We start from the raw sequence: 20,604 nt of genomic DNA, 5'->3' as shown, positions 1-20,604 counted from the left end.
TCCTTCTTTGATGCATCAGCCTGATGCTCAAGAAGTGGAAGAGGGAGAAAGAGAGAAAGATGATGAAGGAGATGAAGACATTGATGATGACTATGATATAGCATCAGATATCAAACTTCTCTTTCTAGCCATTGATATCATTCTCTCCAGGGTCAACGAAGTTCACCAAGAGATGTCCCACCAAGGCGATCCTGATGCGAACTTCCTAGCCCTCCATGCAGACGTTCAATAAGTTCAGAGTCAGCTCCAGACTCTCCAAGAAGTTGTTCACGCCAACAACGACTCCATTGCTGTTCTTCACAGCAAGGCTGACGATGCTCAGGCGATTGCTGATCAACAGATTGGACTTCTTCAACAAATCCTGGATGCTGTCCGTTAACCAGCTCCAGTGAGTGCACCCTCTTTCTCTGCCGATGATCGCGCCCAGCTCCATGAGACGCGTGAGGCAATGACAACTCTAGCCAATGCTTTGCAAAGGCTGGAGGATTTCATGGTTCTCCAGCGTCAGCGCTTGGAGGAACTTTCTGGCCAATTCTCTCAAGTTTTAGCTGAGGCTGTCGAAGCTGAAGCAGTTGCTGCTCCTGTAATCACGATCACCGAAGCTGCTCCAGCTGAGGATGTCGAAGCCATCCCTAGGGATGATGTCCATACCATCACTGCTGTTGGTGATGATGATGATGTTGATGAGGATGAAGAAGATGATGATGAAGACGATGATGAACCTGTCATTCCAGACACCGGAGATGAATATGACTTTACCATTAAGTTCCAGAAGCCATCAACCGTCACCAAAGGTGTTGCCCTCGGGGAATCTCAATCCCAGGGGGATCAAAGACAAGGCGAATCGACTCCATCAGGGCACCAGGACCCCGAGTCGAAAGGCAAGGCGGTAGTTGAAGAAGGCAACTTGAAGGTACTTTTCGCAAGCCCTCAACAAACCTTATTTGAAGACTCTACCTCTCAGGTAGTGATCACTTCAGAGTACCAAYTTCACATCCCTTCAACAACCTGCGGTTGATTGGAGTGGGTATCTGATCAACCCAGCTCTTATGCTCCAACATACCAGCAAATGTCTCAGCTTAAGGAGTCGCTCAACCAGACTAGAGTAAAAATTCCTCTTCATACCTCTAGTGGTGGTGAATTTGACTTCCTTTCTGAAGCTGAAAGACTCGAGGCATTAAGGGCTGAAGAAGAACTAGAGCTTCAGAAGAAGCAGACTGAACTAAGGCTGGCCAAGTCACTAGCTGCTAAAGTCCTTCCCATAAAAAAGTCCAAGAAAACGGTGAGTGCTGTCCAAGCCCAAGTTAAACTTCTTTCAATAGCTGAAGCTGATCGCAAGAAGAAGCAGAAGCTACAGAACAAGGACAAGCAATGGAGCGAAGCAAAGCTAAAAAAGAGACTCAGTCCCCGCCCAATCATCAGCGTCAGCATCAGCGGACGATCTAAAGACGATGGAACTCTGGTCTCAATGCTCATCACCTGGGACAATCTTGATGCCGTTACCGAGTACCCTTCCTACCTTGGCCGCTATGGATACAGCGAATGGATGGAGATCAGATAAGCCATTCAGCAATCCAAGTCGAGACACAAGACACTTATCGAGGACACCATCAACGAGCTCATCAAAAGGATGTCCAGGTATGTCAAGGTCCCTGACAGGCTAACTCTGAAGAAAGGTGGGAAGAAGAAACTAAAGCTCTCTGATCCTAATGATGGACCATTCCTAAGGAACGAACATGAAACAAGGTTCTCCTTAGATGAAGTCCTGAAGGGTCATATGAGTACTGACATTTCTATGCTGAATCTTGACTTGCAAGATAAGGGTCCCTATACACCTAACTCTGTGCATTTTAAACCTGAGTTAGAAGTTATATTCCTTGACTATGAAGGTGAAGTCAGATTTCAGAGAGTGTTAGAGCTACATCTATGTCCAATGGATCACTTGGCGTATCTCTTGCTCTGGATAGATGATAGCATGCCTGGAAAAGTCGTCGATCTGAAGATACGAAGGGAATTCCTATGTCGAAGAAATCTTGGTGAAAATGTACCTGATTACATAGATCTAAATGTTCTAGAATAAGATTCTCTTTGTAACAACAATCCACTTTTCCTTGTAAATCCTTTTTCTATATCTTCTTTCATTGATTGTATTTACATTCTGTAAATTCTGAACATGTACTGTAATACTTGTATTATTTCCATTGATTAATAAAATGAGTATTCTATGTACTTCACTGAAAAAGATCCCTGARAAAAGTAATAGGGACACAAGTCTATGAGTTTCAATGTTACTTTCATCATTCACTGACAATCTATAAGTTAGTGAATAAGCTTTCAGTTTCAGTTTCAGTTTCAGTTTCCATCCTTGTATTTTCTTAGACATAACTTAAGAAAACTTCTCAAGCTGAGACTGACCAAACTGAAAAAGATCCTAAAATAATAAAAAGGGACATGTACTTTATATGTAACTTTTCCTTACTATTATTTGATAAGATAATTTTCTTTATGTTATCTTGTTATCATCAAATAGGGGGAGATTGTTGATCCTCTCTCTCAGTGATTTGATGATAATCCATTTTTCCTTTCATGTTGTATTTGTGTTTCTGTATTTTCAGTTCCAGCGATCATCACTGAGTATGTTCAGTGATCGCTGAAGAACTTGCACTGTAAATTCATCAGAGACAACAATACTTCAAGAAGACAACATTCACACCAAAGAACCTTCAGCGAACGTCGAAGACTGAAACTGAAGATTAGAGACTAGCGAGTACGTGATCTGAAGCGGTATTCAGTGATTACAAGCCTGTCTACATATTTGTGAAGACTGCTCTAGCTTCAGCAAATGATGATGAGACCTTCAAGTCATTCCAGCATTCAGCGATCAAAGGAAGCTTGCTTAGCACGATTGTTGTTGTCTTGTCCTTATGCACACAAAGGACAAACCCATACCCTTGCAAAAGTTAGTACGATACGGGGCCGATTAGTCGACTCTTTGTCCACCAACTTTAGGCAAGGATGTCTGCTCAGAAATAGTGCTTTTGTACTATTCACTGTAGCAAAGGACAAACCTTCCTCTTAAAGCTTGACATGCACTCTAAACCTACCATATTGCATTAAATGTTCTTTTAATGCACTGGGTATAAATAGAAGTGTTTCTTCTCCATGTAGAGAGTGTGCATCTCTCTCTAACCATATTCTTACTTCAAGCATCTTCTAGCTTAAGTAAATGATCTTCCTTTTAGCAATCTCTTTTCTTGTATTTGCTAAAGATCTGTGTGTAACCAAAGATTGTTTAGATAGGTTTTTCATTACCTTATCTTTCCGCAAACAGTTTTGTAAAATATGTATTGATCTTCTCTATCAATATATATTTTAAATTTGAAAATACTGTGTTCGTATTCTTCACCCCCCCCCTTCTACAAACTGTTTCTATTCTTGTAGACCCTTACGGGACCAAAAACTATGGAGTCTCGGGATGTCGCCTTTTGGAAAGAAGCAATTGATGATGAAATGTCATCAATACTTGAGATTAACACTTGGGTGTTATCTGATTTTCCACGAGGTTCTAAACTGATTGGAAGCAAATGGACTTTTAAAAGGAAAATTGAAGTTGATGGGACAATTAATAACTTCAAGGCTTGTTTAATCATTCAAGGGTTTAGGCAAAAACCCGAAATTGACTATTTTGATATATATGCTTTGGTAGCACGTAGTTTTACTATTAGATTATTGGTTACCATAACGGCTATACATAATTTGAATATTCATCAAATGGATATTAAAACAGACTTTTTGAATGGTGACCTTCATGAGGAAGTTTACATAAAACTGGCAGAAGGTTTTGTTATACCCGAAAATGAGGATAAAATGTGTAAACTTGTGAAATCTTTGTAGGCTGAAACAAGCTCCTAAATAATGACATCAAAACTTTGATGAAGTTATTTTGTCATGTGGTTTTGCTATAAACCAATGTGACAAATGTGTTTATAGCATATTTGATGCTAATGGTGTATGAGCGATCATTTGTTTGTATATAGATGACATGCTGATTTTTGGGACTAACCAAAATCAAGTATATGAAATTAAGAAATTATTGTCATCTAAGTTTTTAATGAAGGACGTGGAAGAGGCTGAAGTAATTCCTGGAATAAGGATTAAACGGGTTAATAAAGGGATTGTTATGACACAATCACATTAGATTAGTGCTTCATATACGTTGTTTCTATGTTTTAATGAATCTGTTTCATTGTTTCTCTAAAATTAATATAATTAAGTGATATTGTCTATGATTAATGCCTTCCAAAATAAAAAAATAACTAATCAACCTCTCATAATTATAAAAAAGTGTAAAAAAGGAAAAGTTATGATTGGTTGAACGAGGTTTGCATGGTTTTTACAATTGACTTAATTGGTTTGCAAAGTAAACCACCCCTATATATATATATATATATATATATATATATATATATATATATATATATATATATATATATATATATATAGGGGAGCGTTCAAATAAAAATCACCCAATTTGTACAAACCGTGCAAACCTCATTCAACCAATCATAATTTTTCATTTTGTTCATTTTTTGTAATTATGAGAGGTTGATTAACCATTTTTATTGTGGAGGGTGTTAATCATGGATATTATCATCTTCATTATTTTAATTTTAGAGAAATACATGAAACAGTTTCATTAAATATTATATGAAACAATTTCATAATCATATATGAAACAAATTCATCAAAAAAAGTATTATATGAAACAATTTCACAAGATTAAATAATTTCATGAAAAAAATTTCATAAGATTAAACAATAAAATCGACGTATGAGGTGGTTTGTACGGTTTGTACAAATGAGGGTGATTTTCATAAGCATAAGAAGAGATTTTCACCCTTGGATTAACCCTAATTCAATGTCAATACTAATGAGGTGTGCATCAAGATGAACCACATCAATTCTCTTCTAAAATGTAATTCATGGGTCGGTATGAATTAAAAGTGATCAATGGTTCAAATCTATTTTTAAGCTTCTTATCTTATATATTTTTCTCCCACGATCATTCGCCTATATATATATATATATTTATATATGATAATCAAATGAGAACCACAAATATGTTACAAACACATGAGAACCGCTATAAAAATATTTTCTTACATGAATTTTTTTCATCAAAACCTATGATTAAAAATATTGTTTCACAAAAGTTTGAGTTCACTTTGTGAAAAGGAAATTTTGGTTGAAAAATACACATAAAAAATATTCATGTGGTGAAGAAATACATATAAAAATATTATATTATAAAACAAGTATATGGAAAACAATATTTTAAATCTTGACATTCAATAAAAAAATATCATGAAAAAATTATTTTTCTATCAATTTTCACGGATTTGTATTTTATTTATGGTTTTCCATTTGATTTGACTCATATGTGTATATATATGTATGCATATATATAGATATATATTACTTTTTATATATAACTTGACTTTGAATGAATGTGTGCTTCAACCTCCAACCTCCAACCTACACACACACACTCTCTCTCTCTCTCTCTCTCTCTCACATATAATCATCAACATCTTCTTCATTGAAACCGAAAGATGCTGAGCAGTAGTAGCCCTGAATTTTCACACAAGTCCCTGAAGATCAAGCAAGATGACAAATTCTTCTCCAGGCTTCTCTCCAAGGAGACAAACCCTTCGTTCAGAGTCTACTATGGAAATGTTTCCGGTGCAGTCCCTTTTACATGGGAAATTCAACCTGGTACCCCAAAACACAATTTTTCTGACAATTCAGTCCCTCCACTCACCCCTCCTCCTTCCTACTACACCTCAAACCACCATGACCATGATCACAAACCAACAAAAAGAAGATACTACCCAAGATCCAACCTCCTCTACAATCTTCTGTTGAACATCAATCTCATCAAGAAAGGACACATGGCATCATCCTCCCCCTCGTCTCTCTCATCTTCTTCATGGTCATCTTCATTAAGCAGCAGTGCTACATCTTCCAAGGGTTACAGGTCAAGGCGACGCCGTTTCACAAGCTGTGGTTCTTCCTTCGATGATGGACACATGTACGGTGGTGGATCTCCAGATTCAGTCATGTGCTTTGGGATGAATAACAACAAGAGCAGTAGCAACAATAATGGTGGTTCGTATACGGTTGTGATCATGAAGAAAGCTTTCTTGTCGATTGTGGGCCGTAGATCTGGATAAAGGTACTAAAACACCATGCAAAAGCTTTCAAGGGATTGATTGGATCCTTTCTTTTCCTCCTTTGTTTCTCAACAATAAAAACCATTCTTCCCAAAATCTTTCCATCTCATTTCTGTCTGTCTATATCAATCACAAAAAAACACATAACATGAAATTGGGGTGAATGGAATTTTAGGATAACGGATTTTTGTTACTTTCAGTGCCAAATCTTGAGGTGGAGCAAAATGTACAAGTACAAAAGTGACATCAGAAAAGGTCTTGTTTAGCTTCTTAATTAATGGTTAGGTTGATTTGGGGTGTTTGCAATTGGTGTGTATGTGCAGTGACCCCTACTACTAGAAATGGGAATTGCATTTCATAATTTAATTTGCAAATAAATGTAAATCTTGTTCCAAGACTTTATTGTTTTATGATTCACTGTACATGTAAAGTTTAAATAATTTTATGGTTGATGTTCGAACCGGTTTATGTATATCTCGCTTGATTCCATGAGTTCTGACGTTAACAACTAGGTAGACCTTTTGGTTGTCCCGACGGAACCGGGGTTTTCTTTTTTGAATCATAAGTTAACTTATTTTTAAGATTCTTTAAAAAACTTTGATCGGTGAGGCTTAAGATTGTTTTTTTTCCAATAAGCTTTGGTTTATTTTTTTTTTTACTTTTTCTTCAAATTACGCATGTTATGTTATATTAGAATGGGCTGATTTTATAATGTCTTTATTGGTTATTACGTTGTTATCTATCTTATTTTAAAAAATTTATCCAATTTGATTAGTTTATTTACGTATCTTATTATTTAACAACTGGCTTATTAATTAGCAAAAATTTAATTGTTATCGCTCAATGCCTAGCTTATCAATTAGTATGCAACATAACAACTTTGAAGTAATAATTTTTGGGGGAGACTTAGTATGGTACAATGTTTTTCTTCATCCAATAATGTGTACGAACCAACTATAATTGGTATGTAAAAACCTGTATCATATACCAATCAATTGTACTGTGTACCGATTTTTTTTAGTTGATATTGGTTTTATAGTGTTTAATATTCAATACATAAAAAGGTATTAAAAAAAAAACTAGTAAATAATGTACCAAGTAGCAATCATGGTACTATCATGGTGTATGTGACTTCTAATATCATATACCAATTAAGTTTGTATATTTAATACGATACTACCAACCCAAATGTAATTCATATCAATTTAATTGACAAAGTGATACACACGTTGATTGGTTGGTTTGATTTGACATAAAATTACCATTCCTACTATGTATTTTTTTGTCTTCCAAACAAAATCAAGGAACATTAACTAAAATGACCAATCAAACCTTAGTTTAGAGCCACCTTTTGAATCCATTAACGAATGCATTACATAATTTACGTAATCCACTTTTCAGATAAAAAATAAAGACAAATGCATATTATGTAAGTGAACAATGGAGGTCTACGTCAACACTACACAAGTAGCACGTAAGCAACTTGCTTAATGCCTATATCTTCTCATTATTTTAAATAGAAAATTGGGTTACAAAAGGTTACAAATTGCCATTTACGTAATTTCGGAGTAAATCCCTGCATGAACTCTAACATGGATATACAATGATCCAATGCAACTATTTTAATCAATTTTCTGAAAAAGAACCCAATAATTCTCATGGTAGAATAACATATGGTCAACGACAACATTATCATAATTACGAATAATGTAGTTTGCTGTTTACCGAAAGGACATGCACGTAAGACAAGATTCAATTTTTTATTTTATTAATATTAGATGCAGATCTTTTCAGATCTTTAGGTTTTTATATTGTAATAATTTGGTTAATTTGAATATGAAATTATTAGTTAAAAAATTGGAATTATTTTTAATAAAATCATGTTTTATATATTAAGTATTGTTTATTGATGTATATTATTTAAAATTTAAATAAATTGTACGTAATTACGACTTAGCTCCATGATTGAATTCGTGTAACTAACGGTAGTTAAACTTAATCAAACACATGGTATAAATCTTATTTTAAATATAAGAAATCTAAAATGTATTTAGGATAATCGTTGAATTTTAACATAATATTTAATTATTATCTTTATAAAAAAAATTATTTTTTTAAAACAAAAATAAATTAATTCGTTACTAAAACTAAATTAAATTATAATAAAATATTTTGAATCAACAAAATTATACAAAATGAGAACTTTTAAATGGTTAATTTGATACTAATATCGATTTTTTTTAAATTTATATTTTGTTCAAAAATAAAAACATTGTCGCTTCCTCAAAACTGCATTATAACATCAATAGAAACAAAAAATAAAACTGAACATTAAAATCAAGATATATATATATATTTTCACTACATTTCACAAATACCCATTTAGTAGTATATTATAAATCAGTTAAAAAAAACTCTTAAAATACCTATCACCATTAGGTACTATAATGAATTGTTTCTTAAAACATACATTTACAAATAATATACATACATACATTTTTCTAAGCTCCACGTTTAAAATGAATAAAATCAATTCAAGTTCAATATAAGAGAAACATAAAATTCTATTAGTACAACATAATATTATTACATAAATTTAAGATATTTTATGTAAGGAATTTTATTAATTTTTGCATTTTCAATTCACCGAATACAGTTTTAAATTTCGATGCATTGTACGAGCTCACAATTAGTTTATCGTAATTTTTAATGACTTGGTCAAGTGGTCAATCAATATGTTTTTAATCGGTAACATCCTAATCTACTATTATATGTTTTTCAATTTATATACTTTAACAACTTGGTATCTACATCATCAAATATTACAAGTTTAGCAGACTATTAGTCTAAAAGAAAAGGGTTGAAAGAACTTTATGTTTAAGATGATTGAGAAAAAAAAATGGTTGCATAATATACAAATTATAACAAACTCAGCATATTTTGATCCATTTTAAATACTCAATTGTTTGATAATTTTATTGTCGTTTAAAGAAAGTTTTTAAAATAAGAGGTTTATGCATGCACATGTCTACATCTTTAAGTAGATTTAATATTGCAAAATTTGTGTACTTGAGTTGTTAAGGGATCACTCTCACTCTCACTCTCACTCTCTCAAGAAACAAATGGGAAAATCTTGATGATAAAAATTAAATCAATTCATATTATAATATATGTTCAAGTAGAGGTGAGTTTAAATAAAAACTCATTTTTTTAATATATGTATCAATCTTGGACTTAATTAAAATTTAGATAATAATTAATAGTATAATCAAATAAATTACATCAAAAAATGAGCATTTTATTTTCTAAGATTTAACATTCATCTCGATATAGTTTTCTTTTTAACGTTTTTATGTCAAATAGTATATTTGTTCAATATTCATTATGAATATTTATGCGTGTTCATAAATATATAACTTAGTATAACATTCATCATAAATAGTTATGTATTTTTACATGTATTCAATAAATCTTCAGTATTCATACATCACTATGACATTCATCATTAATGTACTTTTTTTTATTAACACATTCATCGTGAATGTACAGTTTATTTATAACATTTATCAATAATATATATATATATATATATATATACATATATATATATATATTTATGTGTATACAATAACTTTTTAGTATTCATACATCAGTATGCTACATACTATTCTTCATAAATATTTATATATGTTCATGTGTATAAAACAATTTTTCAATATTCATACATGAGTATGATATTCGTCATGAATACACAATTTCGCTATAACACTCATCATTAATATACATAATATTCATCATGACTACTTATATATGTTCACATGTATACAACAACTTTTCAACATTCATACATCAGTATGATATTTGTCATGAACATACATTTTTACTATTATATTCATCATTAATATAAATACTATTCATCATGACTATTTAAATATGTTCACGTGTATTCAACAACTTTTCAGCATTCATACATCAGTATAACATTCGTCATAAATATACATTTTCATTATAACATATATCATGAATATATATGCATGATCACGTATATACAATAACTTTCTATATTCATATTAGTATGATATGTATCATAAATATTAATTTTTCACCATAATATTCATCATGCATATACATGTTATGCATCATTAATATACTACAGGTTCAATTCTACATACTTTAGTTTTTCTTTTTTTTTCTTTATTGGGTTCTCGATTGATCTAGATGAGCTCCCGATTCATCTTGATAGATTTTCTATTGATAGATTTTCTGATCCATATCGATAAAAGTTAAAAGTGGTAGGTTATGGTTTTACACAAACAAACCCAGAATAAATTAATCAATATGTTATCAACTGGTCTCGATGAAAAATGAAGGTGTTATTTAATAATTTTAACACACAACCACAGACCAAATCAATAGATAGGTTCTTGATTAGTCGTAATTGGTCTCAATTGGAATCGATCGGGCAATAGGTTGTCGATCGACCTTGATGTGTTTTTATTGGTCTCAAAGGGTTCCCGATCCTTCTTGATAAAAGCTAAAAGTGGTAGGCTCTGGTTTTACATACACAAACAAGTAATAAAATCAATCTATAGGTTCTCGATGAAAAATAAAGGTAGTAGGTTACGGTTTTACACATATAAACACATACTAAGTCGATGAATGAATTCTCGACCTTTCTCGATCGGTGTTGATGAGTTCTTGATCGGTCTCGATATAGGTTCTCACTCGGTCTCGATGGGTGTTGGGTTACAGTGATGAAGAACGCGGTACCTTGCGACGTTGAAGAAAGTCTTGTAGAAAGGTGATGTCGAGTTTCCTACTTACGGTGTCAAGCTATTGTACACACTTGAATGTACATAAACATTCATAATGAATATAACACATATATACCATTTCATGTAAAAACCAGTTAAAACGGAAAAAAGAACTATATCGAGATTGATGTCATATCAAAGAACATGAAATTCCCCCTTTTTATGTAATTTGTTTGATTAAAATATTAATAATTTTTAGATAATTTATTTTAAACTTTAAGAGGGTAAAAGGTTTTAATGAAAAAAAAATTAAAAAATCAAAGACGTAGATGTGAGTTGAAAATTAACTTCTTTTTTTACCACTAATCATCTTAATGAATAGTTTTAATTAAAAACTCTATTTAATATGAGTTGTTGGATCAAATAAGATGGATGACCAAGATTGATCCTCATATTCACAAAAAAAAAATGAGTTTGCAAATAAACTTTCCTTTTAAGTAAACTACAATTTTCAATCCAGTGCTTTGTTGAAAATTACTTCTTCACATGTGAATATAGTACCCATATACAAACACTATTCATATAGTGTATATTCATAATACATAGACATCAATTGTAATGTAAAAAGGGGTATTCTTTATTTTTTGGAGTGCCCCCATCATATCAGTCCTACTATAATTATATATGGAAGGTGAATCATGCATACATTCAAACGACAATTAGTGTTGCCTGGTATTAAACCCGAGATCTCGTACGTATGAATTACATCTACAACTCTACTATCAGGACAAATTCATTATGATGTATATTGTGGATAAAACACTTAGGAAAGCTAATAAATATATTATCTTCCAAGTTTATAACGAATTTGCTTCTTCATAAATGATGATATTTGTATGCTTTGGAGCACATTTGAAGTAACAAGTGCTTATAATATTTAAGGGGATATCTTATGGCATGAAGAGAGTAAAAGCTAATATTTTGAATAGAAAGCCTATGATTTCGAAAATTACATGTAATGGTTTAAACAACTTATATTTATTTTATTATAATCAATATCATATATAATAAATTGGTGAAATTTAACAATTCTTTTTAAAAAAAATGTCGATTAAATACATATATCACATATGGTTTTTGACGAAAATTATAAAAAATTCTTAAGTGAACTCTTTCAATAAAAATAAATATGTTAAATGGAAAACAAAATCACACCGTTGATCTTGTCTCTCAATGATTTGATGATGATCATTTTATCTATCGAGGTGTATTATCTCTGTATTCAGTTTCAACGATTATCACTGAGTCTGTTCAGTGATCGTTGAACATATGTTGCAATTCGTCTAGAGACCGATATACTTCAAGAAGACAAAACTCACACCACAGATTCTTCAGCGTTGTTGAAGATAAAAGTTGAAGATTAGGGACCAACAAGTTCGTGATCTGAAGCGGTTTTCAGTGATAACAAGCTCGTCTATACAAGTGTGAAGTCTGCACAAGATTCAGCGAACACTGATGAGACCTTCAATGTCATTCCGGTGTTTACCGATCAAATGAATCTTATCGAACAAGATTAGTTTTTTTTTTCTTGTCCTTTTGCACTCAAAGGACAACTAAACTCATACATGTCTATGTATTGTACAATACGGATGCACTCCTTTGACTCTAAACGTGCTTACCTACTTTATGAAAGAGAACTGTTCATATACGACCAAAATGACTGTATACTATAACAAAGGCCAAACTTTCCTCTAAAAACTTGTCACGTGCTTTGTACCTTCTGAATTGCATTTAATGCAATGTGTATAAATAGCTGAGTGATTCTCCTCTCAGTTATAATCTTACTAACTAAAAACTTACCCCATAAGTCACTTCTCTCTCTACTTTCTGTCTAAAGACCCACTTTAACAAGTGAATAACACATTTCTTCTTACTTTATTTCTTATAGCAAGTCTTTTCTTACTACTATATGTATTTCGTGTGTATCTTAGATTGTTTAGATAGGTTCTATATCCTATCTATTCTGCAAAACAATCTATAAAATTTGTATTAACCTTCTTTATCAATATATAATTTTTAAAAATGAAAGTTATTGTGATTGTATTCATCTCCCCCTACAAACTGTTACCTATAAACTCTTGTAGATCCGGTTGAGACCAACGCACACTTATTGTAAATGTTGTAAAAAATAAATAATAAAAATTTAATCATACTTGAATCTCAAAAACTATAAAAAAATTATGAACAAATACTTTAATTCAATGTATTGAATAGTATTTATATAAATAAATGAATTTCCATATATAATTTGTACACAAGAAATGACACATATACATATCCCTTTTGGACGATCTTGTAGAAAGTTTTGTTCAAGTCATTATTCAAATAAATGATTGTCCTAAAATTATTCTTGTTTTTAAATACGTATCATTATTGTATAAAACTCCCTCCCTCTCTCTCTCTCTCTCTATATATATATATATATATATATATATATATATATATTCACATGTAAATATACTTGTAATCATTTATAAATAGTAGCATAGTCAAATATAATATATATTAAAATGTGGTTATAGTTGTTAGGACTGAGAATCAGTGTAATATTGTATTTGTAAGATAAAATTGTCTATAATTGTATAAAAGTTATCGTGTTTGACTTTTCTTAGAGATGTTTGACTTTGACCATTTGTCTTGTTTGACCTTATATAAAAGATGTTTAACTTTGTAATTTGTAGGATTCTCATTTGTAATATCTAATACGTTTTATAAAGTTTGACTAGATTTGTTGAGTTGACTTTCTCTCTCTCTACTCCTTCTAAGTTCTTAATAGTAAATCTAGATCTGCCATTGTTCTTGAAGGATTTACATGAAGATTGATTGATATTGGACTATTAATTGGTATCAGAGCTTTCTACTTCCAAAGTGATGGTTTTGCCGGTCAATGTCTTGACAAAGATTTGCATACCACCACGGAGACGGAGGACAAGATGGATAGTAGACTCATTTTGGATGTTGTAGTCGGCAAGGGTTCGGCCGTCCTCAAGCTGTTTACCAGCGAAGATCAACAACCACATCAGCATCACAACCAGCATCAACATCATAACCAGCATCAACATCAACAGTATGGTGGTCATCATCACCCTTCAAAAAAGAGCAAGTATTCCAGCTCAGGAGGTGGTGCAGGACAAGGTCATTTGATGGAACCTTCGGGACCTTCGATGGGTTACAACCCAATAACCATTCCTTCAATTTTGATATGTCAGTCGAATACCAAATTATCCCAGAATTTTTGAGAGGACACCCAATTAGTTACTCCCTTTCTGTCCATACACCTGTTCCTATGGTGTATTTACAGCAATTCTGGAGTACTTTAACACTGGCCAAAGACGGAGACACCTTTTACTTCGAAGGAACTGTAGATGAATATGTCAGCCGTTTGACATTAAAAAGATTGGGAAGAATTCTACGTCTTCCCAGACCAGGCTCTACAGGTTTTGAGACATTCGTTACAGACGATCAACTATGTCGTGACATCAAACGGTTAGGATACTCGCAAGAGTTGACTAACCCATCTCAATTCAAACGGAGCTTCCTACCGTCGATCTGGCATCTGCTATTCTCAATCCTGAACAGATGCCTGACTTCCAAGACTGCGGGAATCGACACATGCATCAGTTCATTCCTGAAGTTTTTTTCATGAGATAGTCTTTTCACGCAACTATGACTATGCCCTCGTCATTTGGAATGAACTGGTTGAGCTCGTGAATGCAAAGAGATTTCCTTCGAAAGCCAGAAAATTTGTGCCTTTTCAGAGATTTCTACAACTATTCATAAAGGCAATGATGAACTCAAATGAAGATATCCCGGCCAGAGCTAATAGTGAAATGGGGCCGACGTTCGTCATGTTTATAATTTGGCAGCATACCGAAGTTGAAGACTTGGATTCAATCATGGAGATTCCACCAGAGCTTTTTGCCTTTGCTGGTCAGAGGGCTCAATGTGTGATAGATTATAGGAGAGTTATAGATCCTATAGTTCAGCCAGAACCGGTTGAACTTACCCCGGGATCACCCCATGCCTCAGCTGAGAGAGAGGTGGTAGCTGTAGGTGGGAGAGTTTAGGAACACGGGTTACCTGAACAGGGCAGTGTGATGAGGGAAAATGTAATTGAGAGGGGTGAACAGGAGAAGGGAGCCTCTGATCAGCACAGTAATTCATCTGATAGTACTTCCATAACTTCATCAAGTTCGAAAGATACTATATCTGACAATCAGGCAGATATGGGTGACGATAATGGTAATGATGACGATGCTGACAACCATGCTCAACCGATTCCTTCACAGAATATTCAACTTGGAGCAGTGGTTGATAACATTGACGATATTTTTCCAGAATTTGATGCTCCACAGACTTTTCCAAGTCTGCATTTATTATCGTTTAATGTTGATGAATTTGGAGCTACATATGATGAATATGATCGTATTCTACAAGATGTTTCAATAGGAGAAGGAGATAAGGGAGCTGAAGTAGAAAATGCTGAGAGGTTGAGTGAACGGGACGTAGAAGAATATGGTGAGGGTGTGAGTGGAGCACAATATCAAAATCAAGCTCCTTTCCTAGTGGATACACATAGCCGGGCACCCACATCTGCTATCGACATTCATTCGTTGAATGTTGGTATTGAACAAGACATAGCTAGCCCAGCTATGCATTTGCACACCTAACCTGACCACTCAACTGGTTCTCAACAACCAGCTGTTTCATTTGAACACGGGGACTTAGCACATCTGCTATCTACTTCTCATTTGGAGAATGTAGATATTGAAACTAGTAGGCCGCTGCCCCAACCTACGACTTCGATTTTGTGCACCTCGAGTCTAGAGCCGATACACATAGGTACACATGAGTCTCGAGCATCTGTTGCTCAAATTGCAGTTCTTAGTGAACTAGCCGGAACGAACAGAGTGGTGTCAATTGACCTCCCACAAGGACCAGTCGGAAGTCCTACCAGTGCTATCACTATGCCAACACTGAACGTAGGCACAACATGGATGTTAGTTTACCAGACTTTGTGTCAAGGGAATATCTGGACGGTGCCCTCAAGGTTGTTCAAGACAATATGGATGCTTAAATTGCAAGTATCAAAAGACTGTTGAAGGGGAAATAGCACGTAGAAGAAGAGCAACCATCTGCACCATCACCATCGCTTATACCTGAGCCTCAGACGGTACAAGAGCAATCGATGGACGAACTCAAATCCCTGCTTTATGCTAAGTTGATGGCATCCCAAAATCCCAATGCTAAAGATGCAGATTTGGTTGGGCTCCTACGACAACAGATTGATGAAAACCCCTCTGTTCGAGCCTTATAGTTTTTGGCCTTTCAGGATGTGGTTGCTTCTAGCTTCACCAAAGTTAGTAAGTTAATCACATCAAACACCCAAGTTCTTAAAAGCTCAATGGATGCCCTTTCTGAACGGGTATCTATTTTAGAAGAGATGTGCAGAGCTCAGGCCACCACACTCAAAAGAAGGCATGATGACCCGAAAGATCCAGATCATCATGAGGGGGAGAGGAAAAGACAGAGGGTGGCTGAGACGTCTGCTCAAGCTCTAAGTGTTGAAAGAGAGCCAGCTACTCAAGACGTGAATGTTGAAGGTTCTGCCCCAGAATCTACAAGAAAAAGAATCATTGAGGCGATTGTTGTAGAAGATGATGAAAAGTTGGAGACAAGTCCAGCGATCGAGCCAATGGTTGAAAAGCCGACGGACTCCACGGTAGGAACAAGGTTGCTACTGGACTTGTCGGCCAATGTCGGGTTTAATGATGTTTTTGCTACTGTACTAGGTGGAGAACAAGATTTCGGAGAAGATATTGAGAATATTGACGAGTCATCCGGGTTTTACTTTGACTTTGAAGCTAACATCAATGATGAAGACCCAGTTTTCCCGTTTCAGGGTGATCGTCAGACATTGCCGGAATCCTCCACTGTAGTTGAAGCTGGTGCATCTGATATTCCTACTCCTAGAGAGCCTTTTGATCCGACAGAGATTTTTTCGAAGAATTACGTGCCATTCATTATTCGAGCTAATGTTCCAGGATATGACAGGGCTAGGATTTGAGAGCCTTATCTTGAAGACATCTACTTTGGCATCTTCCTCCGACATCGTAAAGCTCTAAGTGGTGATAAAATTCTTGGTATCCACAAGGAAACCAAAAGAATATCGCTTGGATTACAAGCACTTCCTTAAAGTCAAGCGTCTCCCTATCAGTGAAGTAAGGACCAAACGTTGAGCTGTGTCAATTAAACAGATTGATGCTCAAAGACTTCTCAGAGTCTGGTATCCGGTATTCATGGTGACACGACAAGATGGAAGGTCTGGAGATTTAGTGAATCTGACTTCTCAAACTTATATTTAGAAGACCTGGAGTATATGTACTGTGAAATCCGAAACATGACAAACAGAAAAGATGGAGCTCTTGTTGATCTTAGTGCAATTAAAAGGTTTATGCAGAGTCATGTAAAGGTGGCTATGGTTATTGATGTTCAGATGAGTCTTGAAGAAAATCAGAGAATCATCAATTTGAAGAGACCTGATCAAGAGTTGGAAGACATTGATGCCTATCCAGTTTACATGATTCTTGAACAACTAGAGTTCGGGGTGATATACTTTGCTGAGCATCAAGTAAAGAAGTTTATGAGATTCAGCGAGCTAAATAAGTATTCTGATGGTACTATTAGATTGGTGAGACGGACACTTGACTTGAGAAGAGTAAACAATGATAAAGCTGCGGAGTCGGAGAGGATGAGTTCAAAAGATAGATATTTGTTGATCAATGCCCTGAATCTACTTGAGGAGAAAATTCAATATCGGAATGCACTAAGGAGGCTGGAGAAACTTCTCAGACTCAGAAAGACAAGATTTACGAGAGTTCGAACTTGAATCCAAAGGGGAAGAATGTTGGGTTCAAGTATGTGCGTTATTGTTGTATTCAAGTTCTCATTTTATTAGGCTTTGTAATAGATAGGTTTAATGTTTTCCTTAGTATAAATAGTGATTAGCATTGTAATTGTCATTAACAATTCTGTAATCATTCTGATTAGTGCCGTAAACTCCCTCAAGAAATCTACAAGAGATTTGGTGATCATATTCTCTCTAATCTTCATCTTGTTCTTAATTCTTGAAGATCATAATCAGATTTGTATGATTTTGGGCTTTTCAATAGTCCTGATTATTCATGTAATATATGATTACCCAAAGTCATATATAATTTATATTCGTATTTGAATATAATTATAATAATTTGATTACACTCATGGTTATTAATGTAATGTATGTAAATAAACTTATAGTTATTCATGCAATGTATTAATGTATGTGAATATAATTATTCATGCAATGCATAATATGTAAATACACTCACGGTTATTTTTGTAATGCATATCCACATGTGTATTTTTACATGTAATAGTTATCCATATCTAAACAAGCCACAAAAAGTTGTGTTTAAAACCATATATATATGACACATGTCTTAAAGGAACACTTATTTCTAAATACCCACTCATCAAGATTTAAAGATGGTTCACAAAACATGAAAAAACTTATTGATGTAAGTACCAAATTAAAAACAATAATAGATTTTCCTAACAAATCATTTTCAATTAAAAAGTGTGAAATTTAAGAAAAATAACTATATTTTCGTTTTTCGCATCTCTTTTACTTTATATTATTTTATATATAAATTAGTAAGATGTTTCTCCTTATCAGATTATTTACTACATAAGTGATATATACAAAGTCGTGTTAAAAAAATGTTCCAATGTGTCATATAAAATAAGGACCGCAAAATTCTTGTAGCCCAAATATATATGTTTCAACAGTTATCAAATCATATCTAATGATATATTAACTGATTCTATTCAAATAATTTTTGTATTTTTATTTTTGTCATGTTAATGTATTTTTGTTTGTTTTAAACTTTTATAATATATAGTATAAATTTTTTATATATTTTTTATTTACACATCTCGTTTATCTATAATAGTCTTGGTACGTATTTATTTATACATAAATAAGAGTTTAGAAATTAATCAAAATACTTACTACAACAAAACCGGGTTTATAACGAAAATTGAATTGTTTAAATATTTACAATAAGGCTATAAGATACAGTTTGGCGTTGTAACAAGTTTTTTGTTAGTTTTTTTTTTATTTAAATAAAATGTTGCATTAGCTAATTATTTTATATGACACTTAAAAAATATTTTATGAAATACATCATATAAAATAAGTACGATATTTAATTTTAAGAAGGTATTAGAAAACTTCAAACGACACCCAAAAAATCCAATAAATTTATTATAACATTTTTTTTATAAACTTAAGTCTTATAATTTATAAAACATTTTATTATAAACTTAAATTTACTCTAACAACTTAATTATTTAAAAAATACAAGTATGCAAGTGCATTGCAATAATTGAAAATGGTTGGGATTATTAAATTACGGATTTAGCCTTGAAAGAACCACTTGTGTGTATATATGTAGTATTTAATGGAAAGAGAGGAAGATCGTTAGAAGTTGCTTTCGTGTTATTAAATTGGAGTGATTTCGTTTGTTTGTTTCTTGTTGTTATTAATACCACTTGTGAAGATGGAGGGAAGCTCCTTAACTTTCAGAATACTTAAACCTTCGTTTTGTGTCGGTGGTACCACCATTGATTCAAGTGGGGACCCCCCATCTATAATTTCATTATTAACTTCATTAAAATATATTATCAAATTTTATTATAAAAATAAAAATATCCATAATAGAATAATATACTGTTTTAATCATGAATAATTATTAAGGCGAAGAATCGTGTGATACCGAGAGTTAAGATAAAATATATAAGAAAAGATTTGGATACTTGATTATCTTTAATTTCAAACCTACCCATGAATCGCATTTGATATGAGGATTGGTTCGGTGCATCTTATCCTAATGGTCCATTAACTCTCCTTTTCATCAGAACCCAATCCTAATTCTTGCAGTTTTTGATTAACCAAATGATAAATTTACCTTTTATTTAATGTATCTATTTTATTAACTTTTAAATATTTGTGCATTATATTGATTCTGGGTAGATTTGGAAATGTAGTTATTTTTTAAAGTGGACACTTGTGTTGGAATAGCCATAAATAAAAATGTGAAGTTCGACTTCTTAAGTTATACAAATTTTATTTGTGTTCGTGACCCACTCAAAGTCGAGAATAATTGAGATTGACTTGAACTCGAGAATTATTTTGATCGAGCTTGATCTTGAGTAGCTCGTTAAAAGTTCGAATTATTAACGCCCTTAATTATAATTACTAAATTTATAATTCTATTCTTAATTATGGTGTGTGCATGCATACATACATGTGTATATATATATATATAGGGGCTGGTTCAAATACTAACCCAATATTTTGTGCAAACTATGCTAACCCATCTTCATCATTCATTTTCTCATCTAACGGTTATTATTAAATGAGATTAAATAAACAATAATTTAATTAATATATTAATTAATATGTGTATGAACAATTGTTCAAAGGATAAATTGGTCAAAAATTTGTATTAATT

The 20,604-nt window shown here is 33.0% G+C and overlaps 1 protein-coding gene across 1 annotated transcript; it reads left to right on the top strand.

Moving 5' to 3' along the window:
* Positions 1–5,547: 5,547 nt before the first annotated feature.
* On the top strand, positions 5,548–6,702 carry LOC112513111. The gene has a single exon (XM_025119255.1). It carries the CDS (start codon positions 5,613–5,615, stop codon positions 6,231–6,233), a length of 621 nt encoding a protein of 206 aa, XP_024975023.1. The 5' UTR covers positions 5,548–5,612; the 3' UTR covers positions 6,234–6,702.
* The last annotated feature ends 13,902 nt before the right edge of the window (positions 6,703–20,604 follow it).

Source organism: Cynara cardunculus (assembly GCF_001531365.2).
Source record: "Cynara cardunculus var. scolymus isolate 2C chromosome LG 5, CcrdV1, whole genome shotgun sequence".
In the NCBI taxonomy this organism is placed as follows: Eukaryota; Viridiplantae; Streptophyta; class Magnoliopsida; order Asterales; family Asteraceae; genus Cynara; species Cynara cardunculus.
Note: the sequence above shows the minus strand (reverse complement) of the source record. Positions and strands in the feature narration are given on the sequence as shown.